This window comes from Excalfactoria chinensis, chromosome 1 (genome assembly GCF_039878825.1).
Source record: "Excalfactoria chinensis isolate bCotChi1 chromosome 1, bCotChi1.hap2, whole genome shotgun sequence".
Lineage (NCBI taxonomy): Eukaryota > Metazoa > Chordata > Aves > Galliformes > Phasianidae > Excalfactoria > Excalfactoria chinensis.
The window spans coordinates 125,359,604-125,377,934 of NC_092825.1; the positions used below are offsets into that span (position 1 = coordinate 125,359,604).

At 43.9% G+C, this 18,331-nt stretch overlaps 3 protein-coding genes across 6 annotated transcripts in view; 2 read left to right on the forward strand and 1 right to left on the reverse strand.

Annotated features, from left to right (window-relative positions):
* The window catches only part of MRPL30 (mitochondrial ribosomal protein L30), a 33,364-nt gene extending 31,766 nt beyond the window's left edge, over positions 1–1,598 (forward strand). The window contains exon 6 of the mRNA XM_072336587.1: positions 418–1,598. The gene's annotated coding sequence lies outside the window, so the exon portion shown is untranslated. The remainder of the gene's footprint in view (positions 1–417) is intronic.
* Positions 1,574–10,425, reverse strand: TXNDC9 (thioredoxin domain containing 9). 4 transcript variants are annotated; one of them, XM_072336538.1, is made up of 6 exons: positions 10,132–10,425; positions 9,721–9,798; positions 8,341–8,557; positions 5,844–5,962; positions 3,295–3,549; positions 1,574–1,708 (listed from the first exon to the last, which is right to left on the reverse strand). In XM_072336538.1, exons 3-6 carry the CDS (start codon positions 8,527–8,529, stop codon positions 1,591–1,593), a joined length of 681 nt encoding a protein of 226 aa, XP_072192639.1. In that variant the 5' UTR covers positions 8,530–8,557; positions 9,721–9,798; positions 10,132–10,425; the 3' UTR covers positions 1,574–1,590. The 4 variants fall into 4 exon arrangements, with proteins under 4 accessions (XP_072192639.1, XP_072192631.1, XP_072192647.1 ...); XM_072336530.1 differs by having other exon boundaries at positions 9,721–9,891; positions 10,132–10,197; XM_072336546.1 differs by lacking the exon at positions 10,132–10,425 and adding an exon at positions 9,984–10,106 and having other exon boundaries at positions 9,721–9,891.
* A 284-nt stretch (positions 10,426–10,709) lies between these two features.
* The window catches only part of EIF5B (eukaryotic translation initiation factor 5B), a 31,580-nt gene continuing 23,958 nt past the window's right edge, over positions 10,710–18,331 (forward strand). Inside the window, exon 1 of the mRNA XM_072347010.1 lies at positions 10,710–10,859. Coding sequence (XP_072203111.1) covers positions 10,825–10,859 — 35 coding nt within the window. The 5' untranslated portion in view covers positions 10,710–10,824. The remainder of the gene's footprint in view (positions 10,860–18,331) is intronic.

Genomic DNA, 18,331 nt, shown 5'->3' on the forward strand with positions numbered 1-18,331 from the left:
ATCTACTTCAACATAATCAAGGCTGGGAGATGAACCCTGCTAAGGCACTCAATGTTGTTGAAACATTTGTTTCCTAAATTCAATTCCACACAAAAAGAACACTTACTAGTGCAGTTAGAGAATTTGTGCTCTGAAAGAGCTGCTTCCTGCTTCTAATGTACTAATAGGCAGCTGAATGCATCCTAAGGCGATCAATTACTTTCTCAAAGTGAAGTGTTAGGGTCAGAACAGTCAGTAGGTCACTACAAATTTATCAAGAGCACGTGCAACATTGACGGAGCACTGAAGAAAATAACTCAGAGCAGCTGGACCATCTTCTAGGAAAGAATGCAAAAGTCAACATTAGAATTAAAATAATTTTATTTCAATGTACATGAACTGAAATAAAATATAATTATTGTTTCAACTTACTTGCAGGGTTATATTGCTGGGCTGGCCCAATGGCATTCTCCGCTACAAGGCAGCAAGAACTAACTAGACTCACTTCATTGTTTTGGGGGCCAGTTCAAAGTACCACCTCAGAAAGAGCAGCACGCAGCAAACCGTGATTTTGAAAATGAAAGAAAAAAAACCTATTCGACTCTTCACCTCCTCAGAACATTTACATCACATTCCAAAGACGCTCTCTCTTGAAAATTCAGTCCATTACTGAAGAAACAGTACACAGAACGCTGCGCTATATCTAAACAGATTGAGGTTTCTCCTGAATTCTTTTCTCTAGCCTACTCTCTTGTACAAAGCATCCGCTAAAAAATTCACACATTCAAAACCACGTAATTATACCAACCTGTTGGACAACCTACAGTGCAACGTGGTTAAGTTATGCAGTGTCGTGACATGGCACCATGAGGTAAGCGATCCTCTGTTAAGATGTTCAGCTCCTGTACTAATAACTTGTAGTGCTTTACTGACAATAAATAGTTGCAAGTTTAAAGAGGACTGGAAGATGAACAGACAGGGAAAAATCAAATTGCTTCTTGTCTCCTTTAATGAAGATAATTTAAAAAAAAATGGAACTTGAATTCAATGAAAATAAGAAGTAATTCTTGACACAACGCAGTTAAATTGTGAACTCCTTGCCGAATGAAGTGGAAGCTAGAAAGATGTAAGGAGGATTAAAAAGATTGTTTTTCTTTTTATCCGACAAACGCTTTCAGACAGAGTTCCCCAAGCCATAAACTGCTCCAACTACTTCCTGGGGAAGCATCGCTATCTGCTTATCCTGCTTTTACTCTTCCTCGTGCATCTGCTTTGGGCCACTGAGCTGGATATAGGGCCAGATGGACCTTTGGTCTGACTCGGTACAGCCGTTCCTAACAGTTACTTCACAACATCTCATAAACGTACAGTTAGACAAAGTTCATTGTTTGCAACACATGACTTAGGACTTTGATTTTTGAGTTACAAATGACTTCCAAAAGAGAAAAATAATATTTAGGCTCTCTTCTGATATGACCCAGTTGTATAAAACTGTATAGAAAAGTGAGCGTTATGTGCAGATGTAATGAAAAGCAATAAGATTTATAAAAATCATCCTTAAAAATGTACCAAGCATAAACAAAACATGATTTATAAACAGATTTAGTTGTTCTAGTCATCATCGGAATCTGAATCATATTTCTTCCCTCTGATGGTCTTCTTATCCAACTTCATAAAGCTTGTCCCAAATTTCTTTTGGCTTTGAAAAGGTGGCTCCATCAAGTTTCCACTAGAAAAAAAAGGGAGAAGGTGTTGATCAAAGCCCCGTTTATGCAGGCAGAAAGTAGCATCTCCACTTACCTGTCCCTCCAGAAGAAGAAAATCACAAACATCAGGCAAACACAATCCCTGCTCCCTAAAGCCACCACTGTGCAATTGCTAGCAGAGCATATCCTTATTTGACACTGTGCACAGCTTAGGAGGCTGTGGAAGAGCCCACACCTCAGCATGCACGTGAGCCTGTAGGGGTCTTCTCACCAGTGTGTGGGGTGAGAGGTCTGCATGTCAGCATTAGGATGTGAGCAATTAGAACTTTCTGGAATTAGCTACAGAAGGCTGTTTGAAAATGTGTCATTAACGCTTTGTAAATAACATGTTGAAGCTGCTGAGCCTAAATACAAAGCTCACCAACTTCCAGTTAATTACATGTCAGTAATCAATCAATACACCATCTGAATCCAGATTTTACTCAAATCAATGTGACCAGTTTCCCTCCTAAATACAGCAAATCCTTTCACCATCTGTCATCCCACATATACTGAAGGAAAAAAAAGCAAACCATGAAAAACACCTGTTTTCAGACTGAGAGAGTGGGACACTTAAATGGACATGTCCAGGAATGATCTCCTGGGCTATGCAGATAGAGTGGCTCACTTTGCAGAGCCAGGGTACCAAACTTAAGAGTGTGGAAAAAAAAAATGAACAAAATGTTCTCCTAAAAGCAGAATACACTGTACTATGAGTCAAGCAGAAAGTACAACTATGAAGTGAAGCCAATGTACTAAAATTCAGCCAATTCAGCACATCTTGATACAACTCCACTGAATTATTTCTCCCATAAAGGGGTGCTGCTGTCTAGAATGTGTATATGCTCATTTAGAAAGGATTATATTAACACAAGCCAACCAGGTAAGCTATTCTATACACCTGCAGCAGAAATGCTAATTCACAGCTTGAACCAGTGCTTAAGCACCTGGTTGGAAGGCAGGGCCAACCCAGGGGAGCTCATGTGCATGGAAAGCCTGAGTGACCAGGAGGGGTGCTGAATTTAAACAGGTTCTTTCCCTTGTTTCTATGCCTGCTGCTGCATTTGAGTGAATCCCCACTTGGTGCAGCCTGGGATCTTGCTGCCCTGCTGTCACTGTTGTGCTTTCCTTTATGTTACAATACCTCACAGCAAGAACTGTGTTTATTTTTATTGCTGGACCAAAAAGAATACATAATGATCATTATGAGATCTAAGCACGTTGCCAAAGATATTCACTTTCTTTCCTTTGCCAAAGTACACAGGTGAAATCATACCACAGAATCACAGAATGGCCTGGGTTGAAAAGGACCACCATGATCATCCAGTTTCAACCCCCCTGCTACGGGCAGGGTTGCCAACCACCAGACCAGGCTGCCCAGAGCCACATCCAGCCTGGCCTTGAATGCCTCCAGGGATGGGGCATCCACAACTTCCTTAGGCGACCTTGAACTCATTTGTGCCTTAATCATGCAGTGCATAAGTTAAAGTTACAAACTTTTAGATTCTTATCTGCAAGCACATTCTTGCGTTATATCTAAAAAAAAAGCAATCACAAAACTCTTAATTACCTGTAATTAATTATATCTGCACAGCCTAATCTCCATTCTAAGGTCTCTGTAGTGAAGTCATCGGTGTTACCGAGATCAGTGAAGCCAACAATATAGTCTTGTGTTTTTCCATCTTTTATTAGTGCTACAGTGGGAATTACTTTGATGCGCAGTCTCTCACACAAGAAAGGAGATTTTTCTGCATTTAACTTCAAGAATTTTGTCTCAACGTGTTTTTTTGCCAATACAGTCAAATGCTTGTCCATTATTTGGCACCTGTAGGGGAAAAAAGCCCCATATGAAACATTAGTATCAACAAGGTGACAAACACATACTTTACAGGAACAATAACAGCAAAGAGCTCTTTCTATCATGTTCATAGTATCATAGTATCATAGTATCGTGCAAGTTGGAAGGGACCTTAGAGATCATCGAGTCCAACTCCCGGGATTCGAGCCCTCTAGTGTAGCAGAGCAGCAGTTCTACCACTTGCGCCACAGGGGGGATTCGAACCCGGGCCTCCAGTGTTGCAAGCGGCGGTTCTAACACTGTGCGCCACCGTTGCTTCTTTAGACATCATCTTTAAAATCAAACATCATCTTTAAAATCAGACATCATCTTTAAAGTCAAAAACCTAGCTCCAAGAGAAGCTGTGTTCAAAGGGATGCCAGACAACAGAACAATACCCTGGAGCACCCTTATTGCACAATTACATCATGCATTTCTATTGTTTCTTTTTAATTATACCCCAAACCCTCTTTCACTTCCGAAGACCTGTATTTATTGATGAAACTTCCTCCAGACCTTTGCGTTACTCCTGCTTGAGCTTCATTGCCTGTGTGCTCAAAACTTCCCAGTAATAAACTTTCTAAGGGTCACAGCCTCCAACACTGAGATACAGTAACTCACTGTACAGAAAAAATGTATTTGCACAGAATTCTACTCAAAATACTGTTGAGATGGTAGAAAGATACAGACTTGCCACTTGCAACCTCCACCCTCTGAACTTTCTTCCTGGAGTGGTTTGGCTCAGCTGCACACATCTGTGATGTGATTATCCTTAACTAAAGGAGAGGTCTGAGAAGATCAAAAGGCTGGAGTGGACAAGGATGAAAGCAACTTGATAACGTGGATGGTAAACCTGGTTGTCAGCATTACATGTTTTACAAAGAACTTCAGACAAAGTTCCTTTTCCTGTCTGAGACTACACATTTAATTGGCTCAAGCAACAACAAGATAATTCACACCAGTTTTAAGCTACTTATTTGCACAGGTATTTTTCCAGTTTCTTTTTATTTGCTCAGTAAAAGCTAGCTGAATACAACAGCTTCAGATACTAAGAATGTTTTGGTTGGAAGAGACCTCAGAGATCATCCAGTTCCAACCTCTTTGCTATGGGAATGGACACTTACCACTAGGACAGAATGCCCAAAGCAACACCTACTCAGCCCTCAAACACCTCCAGGGATGGGACATCCATGGCTTTTCCTCATCTTTCCTGTAGGCCCCCTTCAAGTATTGGAAGCCTGCTCTAAGATCTCCCCAGAACCTTCTCTTCTACAGACTGAACAACCCAAATTCTCACAGCCTGTCTTCACATCAGAGATACTTCTGTCCTCTGATTTTCCTTGGAGCCCTCTCTGGACCCACTCCAACAGCTTCATGTCATTCTTGTGCAGGGAACACAGCGCTGCAGGTTGGGGGTCACATGAGAAACTCAGAAAAACCCTTTCTATTTTATTACATCTCTGTTTCACTCAGAAAACCTAAGATGCAAATACCTCTCTGCATAATCCAGATTTGACCTTTTTTCTATTTCTTATACTGAAGCTGTTCCAGTTTATGTTCCATAAATCAGACAGAATGTAATTTGGGGGAAGAGATAGGACAACTGGCTCCTCCTTCAACAAGCAGTGTAATCCGCAATTGCACTTTAACAGAAGGCACTGAGACAAACTATCTAGGAACAGCTTACAACCCAGAACTTCTGGAATTCCTCCACAGCAGTAGGAGATCTCTTAGGTTACCATTCCAAGTCAGGACATTTACTCAGATCTAGGCCTCTCACAATCTGAAGAAGTGACATAATTTAATAATAAAAGAAGGTACATCTGTTTATGGTACAGGCCAAAAGAGAATACAGCTGTAACTGGTATCCAGAAACCCTTTCAAAGTCAAAACCTTGAATTCTAAAGATGCCTACAGAGGTTCGTGCTTATATTCTAACTTTGTTCATCAGAACTTCCCAGAATATCTCCATCTGGAATATCGAAAGTGATCTTTCAGAAGTTGCTACTCTTATGTGGTCACTAAATGTAGAGATCTGTTCCCCTAAACTAAATCAACAATGGCCCGCAGCACTGTCTCACGTACTTTGATTACAATATAAATGTGTAAGAGGGTATTAATCATGGTCAAATCACATCCACCTCACTTAGAAAAAACAACGTGGAAAATCATGGAATCTGAATACTTCTAAAAATCTGAATTTACTTAAGAGACTTTTTAGAAATGCTTTTGTAAACAAATGTAAAAAGGGTTTTTTTTCGAACATCAGTTTTTTACCATACCTGAAAGTTGTATCTCTATAGAAGTGGCAAACCACATTTTTGCTTTCTTTGACTTCTTGGAAAAAGTCTCTCTCACTTGGGATTTCTCTGTATTCTCCATGTCCTTTAGAAAGCCACTCCTTAGGGAAAACAAAAGGAAAGAATTAGTATAGATTTAGTTTTTCTGCAGCACAGCCTCTCAGTGAGATTAAACCAGTTCAAAGCAGAAATTCCCCAAACTAAAAACTATAAACGTACAGCTTGGTCTACTCTAGATTACTTTTGCACAAAGAAAAAGAATAATAGTAATATAAAACACCCAGCTTCCATGGCAGTGAAAATTAATGACAACACACTAGTAACAAATTCTTCACTGTCAGAATGGTGAGGTAGTGGTACAGGCTGCTCTGGGAAGTGGGCAAGGTAAGGCTGGATAGGTCTTTGGGCAGCCTGATTTACTGAGAGTTGTCCCTGCCTGCAGCAAGGTGCTTGGACTTCAAAGATTCCTTCCAACCTAAACCATCCTATGGCTCTAGAACAAAAAGCAAACAACCAACAACCTACAAGTATAATCATATGAAGAAATTATCATGATGCAAATCAAGGTCTGACTTATTTTTCCAGAATAGCATGGGGCATCTTGCTTTCTTACTCAGTAGTAAACTACTCCAAATTGCATTTGAAAATGCAAGAGAACAGTGATGTGAGATCAACTGATAGGAGTACATTTTTGCATGTGAACTTCCATATGTCCATATCTTAGAATGCCCAAGTGACATGGCTTTAAGGAAAAAAAAAGTCAAACACTGGAACAGAATATAACTGCTAAGTAAATAGCATAACTTTCTGCTTTCACGTGTGGAGAATCAAAGCCATTAGCACTGCCTCTCATCCAGCATTCCAACCATTCACCATTTTACTGCATTCCCAATTGAAAACATGGCTTCAATCACCACAGCCAAAGGATCTCCTCTCAACCCAGTCTCCTTTATCCTGCCCCAGTCTATTTCTCTTGTCAGGTTTGCAAGGAGTAAGTTAAGAAACCTATAGCTTCCCTATTTAGAATTCAGGTCTCACACCATATGTTAGAGAAACACAAAAGTTGGAAGGGACCTTCGGAAACCATAAATCCAACCCCCTACTAAAGCAGGTTTAACTGCAAAGTGTCCAGGATATCCTTTGAATATCTCCAGAGAAGGAGACAACCCAACCACTTAGGGTAGCTTTCTTCAAAGCTCTGTCACCTCCAAATGAAGAGGTTTTTCCTTATGCTCATATGGAACTTCCAGTGTTTCAGTTTGCACCTGTTGTCTCTTGTTCAGCCAGTGGACACCATTGAAGCCCAGGGCTGCAATTCTACTTATTGCCCTGCTTCTTCCACACAACATCCTGAACTCCACCATGTTATATAGTCACTGCAGCCAGGGTCATCTCCAGCCTTCACACCCCCAAGCAAACCTTTGTAAGCAGAAGGTCCAGCAACACGTCTTGTTGGTTCAGCCACCATCTATATCAGAACATTACCAGCAACACTTTACATGAATCTTCTGGACTGCGTGTGCTCAGCTTTGTTTCTTTTTGATGTCCACTGCAGGATGCCAGTATGGTTTCCCCTCACAAGCCTTAGTCATGGGTGTCCATAGCTGTAAGAGCTTTGTATTTTTTTTGGTTGTGAAGGGGGGGACAGAACTGGAGCCCTACTTTTGTGGGTTACCAGGGACTAAGGTGCTGCTCCCAACCCTACCCACACCTCCTCAGCTGCTCTAATGATGACTTAGGGATCCTTGCATCTCCCTCCTCACCCTGCGGTCTTCTCAACTTCAAGACCCCCTTCACACACTTCAGTCCCCACTCTACATGCTACTGGAGAACATGCCAGCGCTAGAAGTGGTAACCATAGAGAATACACTACTAAAACTTTGTGATTTCAGGAAGAACTACGCTGAAGACAATTCTGGGGGAGCACGAAGACCACAGTTTAGCACAAAAATGCTAGGAAACAAAGCAGAATTTCTTCCTGTGATACGAAAAAGTCATACACAGCCAACATTTCATTAGATTAGAAGAAACATGACAACTAATTCCACCTCAGAACATGGACAGACTCCACATCATTCTCCTACAAAATACCTTAGCAAAGTGCAAGCACCACTTACAGGCCCTGACTAAAATTCTCCAGAATCTGGAAACATGAGAAACCTGAAAGGCTCATGGTTAGGTTGTCTGCATAGCTGAGCTTTCAGACAGCAACATTCACTGAATAATGACACACTGAAATCTTTGTACTAAACTCCTCCCCCAGTTTTTCCTGTCAGACAATCACAGAGATTCTTTTCTGTCTCTGAATCTCACAAATCACACCATGTGTGGACAGATGCTTTCCTAAATAACTTCAAATTACTAAATGCAGAAAACAGAGAAGAAACCCACTTAGTTCACACATACAATTTTTGTAGGATTTCCAAGAAACCTGTTTTACTGTACAAATCAAAAGCCTGCATTAGTATTACTGCATTACTTGTTTCTGCTGCTGGGCCTTTTTCAGTGCTTCAAGTCTCCTTTGCTTCAGGAGTTCCAACTCATCTTCATCCATTTGGTCGAGCTTCTGCATTTCAGCATCCAGATGTTCTTCCACTACCTTGGCAGTCTGAAGTATTTCATTCTCCAGAACTTTCTGAAGTATTTCAACAGATGTATCAGCAGCCATCTTGAAGTATAAAGCGATCTCCTCAGAGCTGTGGAAATAGATACATGGCGTGAGCACTTTCAGTTAAAAGCCTTATCTCTATAGCTTGCAATTTATACCTTACAGAAACAAAATGTTACTCTGTTTAAAGGCAGGGTACACAGTTATTTTCTACATTGCATCAATGAACACGAATAGCAACAAAGATTCCAGTCAAGTCCTATTATTGTCACGCCAGACCATGGCACTTTTGACGGTACACAGGAAAATGAAAATGAAGCAGTAAAATCAATCAGCTCCAAGGTAACCATCATCCTGAACCAGGTCCACGTGCCTTTAACTAACATCCTGAAACTAGAAGATGCAATCAGAAAGCTCCAACTTGCTAGGAAGACATATAAGATGTCTCAGAATAAGTCTAAGCAGTGTTCAGTGTAAGCTTTCAGTAGCCTAAAAGCAATTACTTTAAGTACTTGATGCATATTAACATATTTAAACATGAGTTACCATCCCTCCCCCCTTAGCCAAAAGGGGAAGCACGCAACTGCAATTGCTTTAGGTCAATACAGCGCTTCAATTAATAAAAGGTAGCTGTTATTGCACGCATCACCTCATAGCAGTCAGGGAAAGGGTTTAAGAAACCTCAATAACCACTACCTAATTGCTGCACGAAGAAACACAGGTAAAATCATTTTCCATAAGATTTCTCCTCTCTTAACATTTCAAAGGGCAGAAAGTATTAAGACTAGAGTACATCAACTGGTTTTCGCCTCACAAAACTTCCACCTTATGCAATAAAAAACCATTGCTGTAATGAATGGCACTATTCAAAAAGAGAAACACAGACACAAAACAAAGTCACTCAAATTGGATTCTTTAAGCGCAGGTGATGATTTGGTGTGTTAGATCCAAGTTGCAGAGTTCTGTTGGCTCAGATTTTGCACAGCCAGCCTACCAGCACCGCTGGCTTCCAGAACACCTTGCACATAGAGGCAAGAACACGTTTTAAGCAACCATGGGCAAAGCACCAACGCGGTGGCAGTACTCCAAGTGTAATGCACCATCAGCACTGTTGCATGGATGCCACGTCCTACACATGGCACGGGGCACAGCCTCGTCGCTCTGCAGCACTCGGCCTCGAGCCTTTGTTAGCGTTTGTTCTCTATCTTCTCTATCTCCCGTAAGCATTTGGAGGGCAGGGAAGGAGCTCACCGGCACAGGGCGGAGAGAGATCTTCACGAGCGGGGCGGAGGCGAGTCCTGTGCCGCTGCAACGCCGCCGCTTTGGCTTCTGAAGAAACAGGAAGGCGGTAAGTCAGCCCTTCCGCTCTCCACCACAACCCGGCCTCCCCGCAGGCCCAAACAAGCGTTCCTACGGCAGAAGCTGCAACACAGGAGAGCACCCGGATAAAGCTACGGCCCCGCCGGGCCGGGAGGCACCCGCGCAGCCGCTCCCAACAACGACTGCCCGCCCACCTGCCTGGGGGCGCGGCTCCCCTGACAAACGGAGGCTGCCCGCTCCCACGCAGCTCCCGATGAGCTCAGCGATGGCCCCACCGGCCGCCTTAACCACCCGAGGGCCGCCACGTCCCCGCGGCCCGCACATAACACCACCGCCACTCACCCGCTCCGCCGCCGCCGCTCCCCTCCCCACACTGCCGCCCCGCCCCGTCACGCTCCGGCACAGTCTCGCGACAGGGGGCGGAGCAAGCCGCCTTTCCGCACGCTCATTGGTCAGAAAGGCGGACACGGAAGCGACAGTAACGACGGCGCGTGCGCCGTGCGGGTGGCGGCAGCGGGCAGTAGTGGGCGCGATCCCCGCGGTGGCCGTCGGTGGCGGGCGGTGTAACGGCTCCGGGGGCAGCTCCGGGAGCGTGAGTTGTGGCTTTGGCAGCCCCGCTCAGGAGACCGTGCGTGAACAGCGCGGGAGAAGAAGATCCGCGGGTGCGGTTGCTGGGCTATTAAAGCGTACTTGAAAACAAAAGCGTTGTGCTCTTCTTGTTTCCTGGAAGTCCGGCCGCGCCTCGCTGAGCTACGCGGCTCCGCTGCAGCTGGGGCGGAGAGATAACGCTCGGAGCGCGGCGCAGCGCCCGCCTGCGGTACGGGGTTGGCGGCAGGAGGCGCCGCGCTCTGCCCTCCGGCCGCCAGGGGGCGCTCTGGGCGCTGGGCTCGCCGCCGCTCTGGCCGTGCCGGCGCGGGGCAGGCCGGGACGGCGCGGAGGGGGCGGGGCGGGCGGCTCGCCGTATGCACGGGGCTGCGCGCGGCTGCGGGCGGCTGGGCAGCGCTGAGGCGGGCGACGGGCTGGGAGGTCGCCGCTATGGGCAAGAAACAGAAGAACAAGAGCGAGGACAGGTAGGGTGGGAGGGTGTTGGGCTGCGCGATCTCTCTCCGGTGAGGGTGACAGCGGTAGCGAATGCCGGTGTGGCGGCGCTGAGTCAGGCCTTGCTGGGGTTCGAGGCCTCGCTGGGCCCGGGTGGCGGAGTCGGGGCGGGCCGGCTCTCGGTCGCCGGCTTAAAATAGCGCCTGGGCCCGGCTGAGGGAGTCAGTGGGCTCCGTGCGGTGCTGACGTGTGGGTCAGTGCGAACACTGCCCCAGCTGTGGGCTCCGGCCATGAGGGGCTCTCGTAACGGCAGTCATCGTGAACCATATGGAACGCTGAGCGAATAACGTCAGGTATGTGTTTTTCAGCAGGAGAGAGCGTGCTGTTACTTGTCACTATAAAGTAGTAATAAAAACGTTGACAGGCAGTTTGGAGTGTGCTTCTAGTTAATGCTGACAGAATTAAAATGAAAGCTGTTTTCTGTATAAAGGTGGATAGTGATAGGGCAAGGGGGAATGGTTTAAATTAAGAAGGGGAAATTTGGGTTAGATATCTGGAAGCAGTTTTTCACTCAGAGGGTGGTGACACACTGGAACAGGTTTCCCAAGGAGGTTGTGGATGCGCCATCTATGAAGGTGTTTAAGGTCAGGCTGGATGATGTGGCTCTGGGCAGCCTGGACTGGTGGCTGGTGACCCTGTTCATTGTGGTCTTTTTCAACCCAGGCCTAAAGTATCCATTAAATGTGTCTTTTCATGGGAGTACCACCATGGAATCTATTTCACAAACTGTCATTTAATGACAGTCATCTTTTCTAAGATGGGTGCCTGTTTTTACATTAATAATCTGTGCTCTTAACTCCTTTTTCTCTACCTACGTGTGTATTGCATTAAGATATTAGTTATTGCAGATTCTTAACCTGATCTGGTGTGTGCCAACCCCGCTCACAACAGGAGGTTGGAATTGAATAGTTTTTGAGACCCTCTTTCCCCCCAAGTCATTCTGTAAATCCATGATTTTATGATCTATTAGTCTAAGGCTTAAACCACTTCATGTTTTCTGGTACTTTCTGGATACTAAGTGTTTCGCTAGCAAAGACTGATTTGGCTGACTGTTTTCATCTTATGGCTTTTGCCATACCATGCATGCTGCTTTGTAGTGTCTGCTATTACAGCTTGTTTCTTGGGGCTGTGTTTCACAGGTGTGTCTCAGGAACAGCTCTGGCAAAGGGATGAGTCAAGTGTCGCTTGAGGAGGAAGAAGGAGGGGTTGGAGTTTTATGCTCTTCAGGAAGGCAGATCCAGTGCTCTCTGTACCTGCTGTGTTAGATGTCAGAATCATGCAGGAACCTTTGGGTGCTGAGGTGCTGCTGTCTTGAGTCCTTTCAGCCATAGTGGTGGTAGGAGGGAGGGGAGGCCTGGAGGGCAACTTGAGAGTCATGGTGCTTACCAGGTATCTTGTTCTCATCTGGGGCTGAAAGAAGGAAGCGTGCCTTAAGTGAGAAGCCAGAACTTTGCTGTTAGATTAGCTGAAATTTTAAACCGAATGGCTATTAATTCAAATCTAATTGTAAATTAGTTGTGCTTATTATCTCGCTGCTGCTGCAAGTCAGTGGTTTCATCCTGAGGATAGCGAGCTCTTATGGTGAGTAGTCAGCATCAGATGTCCTTTGTGAGGAGCAGTGTGATCATGTGCGTTGATGGTTTCATCCTCTTTTATTTTTCTTTTAGGACTGACTTGGGATTCTCTGTGCCCGACATCTGTTTGTGTCCCACGATTGTCCTTTTCTCTGCAGCATCCTGCATCTCCACCTCCCATTGCCTCAGCTTTCATACCAGACCTATATTTTTCTGCTCTGCAACATTGTGTTAGAGCTGTAAATCCCTTATTCTTTAACTGCTTGTTACTGCTATCTGTATGAAACCATGATTACAGCATGCCAGGGTAAACAAAAGTGAAGCCCAGTTAGGAATAGACACCTGGTCACTTAGAGAATTTGCTGTCACAGCTAAATCCAGTGACAGTTATAGGCAGGTCAGGAGAAGTTCAGCCAAAGAAAGCATGACAAACTTTAGTCCTAAGGCCTTGCAGATGCAGCACAAAAGCTTTGGAACTTCTAGCAGGTGCAGAAGGTGTTACTGGGCTACAGCTATGTTGTAGCAGGAGGGTTAAACTAGAGGATGAGTTCAAACAGATGTGTGTTTGAGGACAGAATAGTTGAGAGGGGGTATATCTTATTGCCAAGAGTTTCAGGGGATGGGAGTGAAGTTGGACTTGGAAAGCCAGCAATGTTTTTAGGCGGGCTCTATCTGCAGAAGTACCCCTTCATCTGATGGGGCTGGTTCTGGCTGATACTCTGTAGGCCGTGAGTTCCATCCAGGGGAGGGATCATGTATTTGCATCTGTAGCTTCAAGATAGACTTCAGCACCCCTGGTCAATCTGCCTTCTGTTCCAATGAAATGGGAGAGGACTAACTAACCCAAAGGCTTCCGGTCAGTTTTGTTTCCCACATGTTCAATTTTGTGCTGTGACAAGTTATTCATTTCTTTCTTTTCCCCTCTTTTTGCCTCAGTAACTGCATTTTAGATGGTTCCTTACGTCCTTTTTTGGCTGCCTTTCTGAAAGCATGCCAAAGCTCATGGGCACAACTTGCAATGCGAGGGAGTAAATGGGAATATGCAGGTGGTATGTTGGTGTTGTGAATATTGCTTTGAGCATTGATGTAAAGAAAAGGAGATTTTTCTGCTGACTTGCTGAGACAAGTTGCAGAAGGTACAAGTCATCTTTACTCTGCTTTTCTCTTTTCTCCTTTCATCCCTGTCTTTTGACTTCTGCTGTGTAGTTTTCCCTTAGTGTATTAGTACTGAGCATAGTAGATTGCATGCTGATTGGTAGTATGTACATCCAGGTAAATGAGGCTGACTAAGAACTCTGGCATGGGAGCAGGCTTGAAGTACTCAAAGCTGAGACTCTGAGGGTTGTGATAGCTGTGGTGAGCAAGGAAGGAATGGGAATGTGGGATCACTGTCTGCTGTGTATACTCGTCCCTATCTGAACCAAATATACCTTCTAATCTGCTCCTACTCTGCCAGCACCTCTGTAATGCTCCTGGGGAATTTACTGGCTCCTGCCTTCTGATTTTTGTGCGTATGTCCATGAAGAACATACGTGGGTGGTCAGATGGCGTGTTTGAGAGGTGCTTTGTAAAGGTGAGGAGCATCGTGGGTTGTAATTAGCACCTAAGCTGTGTGGAAGTTGCTTTGATGGATTCCTCTCACAATTGTGTTGATTGCTCATTTTCAAAGGAATCTTCATAGCAAAGCTGTCAATAAAAATACAAGACATCAGAACTTCCAGACGTTGCTAGTGGAAGAGTAGGTGTTTTGATGTGTAATCTGGCTCCTAGGAGTGATGCGCTGTGTATGAGCTGGTTCTTGGGTAGAGCTGTAATGGCAGAAGGCTCTCCCCTGCTGTTTCTGTGAGTTTTGTATAGAAGGCTTTTAAAATGTGTGGGAAGAAAGGCTGTTGAAAGCTACAGAACTCTGTGCTTTGAATTCAAACCTCAGACTGCTGTAGATTTCCAAGTGGAAGTGCTGTGTGCAGCAAGTTGAAATAATTTCCTGCCTGAAATCTGAATCTTTACAGTCTTAGCTTTACTTGTTTTATTTTTCCCTTTTTTCCATCATCTCCCAGCTTCGTTTTCTTTCTTCTCCTCTAAGCAGTCTCCTTTAGCTTCCTGTATGTAATCTTTAAGTGTGTTTGTTCTTGTGCCCTTTGATACTGTGCGCTGCTGCTGGGGCATACCTCTCTGATCATTCATGCCTATTGCTTTAGAGCGTACAGGTGACGGCAGTGATTCTGCAGCCAAGAATGAGCACTGCTGCTAAAATAAGACAGTGTGGCTGCCTATGCTATATATTGCTTCCTGTTCTACAAATTCAGTTGCTGGCGCTGTCTGTTAATTGTAGTTTGGTCTTTTAAATGAAATCTTCTGAGCGTTGCCTTGGGAAGTTCAGCGAAGGCTGTGCAGCCCACAAACACTTGTAGTTTAGAAACGTTGTGTATTCTAGAAAGTGGACAATCTCTGTCTCTATCTGCTTCTCAGGAATAGCCCCACAATGAAGCCTTGTGCAGTTTCAGTAAGGAGAGCAGCTGAGAAACACTTGAATTTGCTGTCACAAATCTCATCTGGAGGCTGCTAGCATTTTGTACTGGCAGATAAAGTATAATAATGCTTTTATTATATAATAGTTTCTTAGTTTGAGAAATGTATTGGCCTGTTCTGTGCAAATATACGTATGTGTCCAAAAAAGCCATGTTTTTTATCAGAAGTATTTCACATTTTTAAGAAAGCTAATTTTATTCGTGTTATTGGATTTCTGTAAATCAGAGCATCAAGTTTGGGCCTATAGGAAGACCATAAGGATCTGCAGATGTTTGCAGTGCTGTTTGCCTTTTCAGCATTGCAGTTCTGGATAAAACTTCTAGTTCATTTAGTTACTTTTAATACTTGCATAATATTCCTTTTCTCTTGCTGAAAAGAGTAATAATAAAAATAGTCCCTTGGACCTGCTGGAAGTAATAATTGTGCACACAGGTTGTGTATACATGCAGTTAATCCAGTCACTGCGTTTGATTTACTTCAGCAAGTAAATACAGTGCAGCCTGGTGGGGGTTCTGGTCTGGAAGCAGCTGGTATCTCACAAAGATGTGTGTTTTGATGATCCTACTGCTTGTAGCACTGGTTACTTATTCTCCTCATGCATCAAATATTTATGCATATATATATATATTATATATATATAATATCTATATGTCTTTTACAGTGAGGTCGTTTACAGGTTCCCCAGAGATGTGATGGATACCCCGTCCCTGGAGGCTTTCAGATTGAGGCTGGATCAGGCCCTGGGCAACCTGATGTAGCTACAGATGTCCCTGTTCATTGCAGGGGAGTTGGACTAGGTGACCTTTAAAGATCCCTTCCAACTCTGTCTAACTCTATTCTATGATTGTGTGCTTTACAATAGTCCGGAGATGTGGATGAGTGTGCTATCTTAACACTGCAATATATTCCTGCAGACATACATGAAGTGTCGAGTTCTAGGTAATGTAGGAGCATATCCTTTGCTTCTCAGAATTCTAAACAGTCTGAAGTGTATTTCACAGTGGGCTCTAAATGGTATTTTTGTTGTTGTTTTCTTTTCTCGATGATGAGAAATATGTAGGATACAGAAGCTATGAAGCAGAGGGTTTGGAGGCAATTCTTGTAGCCTGTGTACTTTTGTAAACCAGCAAAGCCTCAAGGATGTAATTCAGGGAAGACCAAATGTTACTTCTTTACTTAGTGCTCCATATCCTGTGCTTTTAACCATCCTCTCCTTTGAGCTGAGCACCTAAACTGAACCTTGAAGCACTGTCTTCTCCCAGAGTGCTGTGCTGCTAAGTGCATGATATCTCGAAGAAACATTTTATCTTAAAGTTTTGCTCTATCTTTAAGTGGGAATTGTAGGTTGTGGTGAGCTTTTTTGTTTTGTCCTGTTGGAAGAGCCTTTCTGTTGTGGCTTTCTGTTTCCTATCATCTGTTGTGATTAAGAGTTTTCTATGCCTTCTATTTTCTGTTTTTTTCTGAAGGTTTGGTGTAGCTGATAGTTAATCCACTCTTCTTTTTCCACAGTCAAACTTGAGAGAGAAGGCACGAGCCTTTAATGTTATAAAACAGAATCATCATCTTCAGAGCCTGACCAAAAAACAATTGCCCTCTTGGTCAGGCTTTGCTTCCTGCTGTGTCATATAATTAGGTAGCATCACCAGCTTCCTTCATCCCACCAGGGAAATGAGGAAGGTGCTGTTTGCATCACGTATAGTTCTGCTGACTTGACTTGGGCTTGCTGTCCCCAGCTGCAATCATTTCCTATTATATTGGATCTGATACTGCAGTGTTGGCTCGTGTCACTGATCTGTGTGTGGGTGCTCTCTCACTTGCTGCACCCCTTCCCCCTGCCCAGTTTGTTGTATCCCAGCTTTCCACTTGGTGGTATTCATCCATTCATCAACGGGTAGGAATAAGAAAACAGCCCTAACTTTGTTTTCTTGCTTTCGCTAACATTGCTGAGCTAGCGAATCCTTGTATTTTCAGTTTCATAACCCACTTATGTGTGGTGTGTGGTTTTGAACAATTAAATAATCACTTCCAAAGCTTTCTGTGTCGCGCAGGGTTTTCAGCCCGTTCCTCTGAGAAATGTTTGCTGAGGAGAGAATGCCTATTTACCTTAACACCTGTGAGTAAAACAGTTACAAGTGTGCCATTCAGCCTTTGTAACTCGCTGATTTTGGAATAAGCTTGTATTTAGAAATGCGTCTCTATTACTGGACTTAGAACCCATATTTACAGAGAGGATGGCTATAGAGTGCTTTATTTGCTCCAGAACTAATGCAAAACTAAATGGCTGGAAACAGATGGTTCAGCTTCTTTCGGTCTTTTTGAAGCTGGGTTTGTTTTCTTTCTAAGCAAAAGATGACTTAATGACAGCAATGTTCTTTGAGGCTGGCTGGAAGAGCTGGTGCCATGTAAATGATGAAACATCTCCAAAGTTGCCTCAGCAAAATTGAGTCCGGTGGTTATGCAGGAATGTGGGCAGTGAGCTTGCAGCAGTGATGCAACTTTCTTGCTGCGTCGATTTTTGTCTCTTCTGCCCCATGCACACAAATGCTTTATTTGTTTTTAGCCTTTTTAATTAGACGCCGTTTTCTGGCATTTGAACTTTACAGAAAGATCTTTAGACCAACCCTAATTAAAATCTTTTAGTATATTTTTTACTTAGAATCTCAGTTCTAAAGCACAGGTGAGCTGTAGTAGTTACGTTTGTGTTCATCGGTGCAGTGGCTTCTCAAGCACTCTGGACAAGCACTTTAGGTGTCTGTGTATGCTCATGCTTTGGCAGGACAGTGTTACCTCCTTAGCTTTGTTTGCATAGCTCGGTGTTGGATCACTGGCTGTTAAAAGGCTTTTCAACTGAATTCTCCTGTTTCCCTTTTTGAAGTTTCATTTAACTAATTTCAGTAGAGTCAGATTGATGCAAATGAGGGCAGCTCAGCTCCTTTGCGTTCTGCTGATTAATCCCATTGCTCCACTCTTTCAGTTCGTGTGTGGAGTGGTAGTTTTCTCTCTACCACTGCCACCTCTTGTCACACAGTCGCACATTGCCCATTGATAAGGTGGTTCTGCTCAGTGTTTGGGGATATGTATTGCAGGTACTACTGTCAGTGTACTTAAAGCTGTAATAGATTGAGAGCTAAGAAAGGGACTTCATAGGATCTCACCATTGCAGGCCATTGCATCAGAAAAGGAACTTGCTCCAAGATGAGAATCGTTCCTCATGTTTTTAACAGCAACCACAAAAAGCCACAAAACAACAAACAAAACAACCAACACCCTTATAGATGAGTTATTTTAGTTATTATTCATCAGATGTTATGTAATAACTTCTTTTGATTGGGGTTTTAGCC

Coding starts and splice junctions, on each gene's coding strand:
- TXNDC9 (XM_072336538.1), bottom strand. CDS start 8,529: ATGGCTGCTGATACATCTGTTGAAATACTTCAGAAAGTTCTGGAGAAT. Junction 3,550..5,843: donor TATAGAGATACAACTTTCAG/GTATGGTAAAAA, acceptor TTTCCCCTACAG/GTGCCAAATAATGGACAAGC. Junction 1,709..3,294: donor GCAGATATAATTAATTACAG/GTAATTAAGAGT, acceptor TTTTTTTTCTAG/TGGAAACTTGATGGAGCCAC.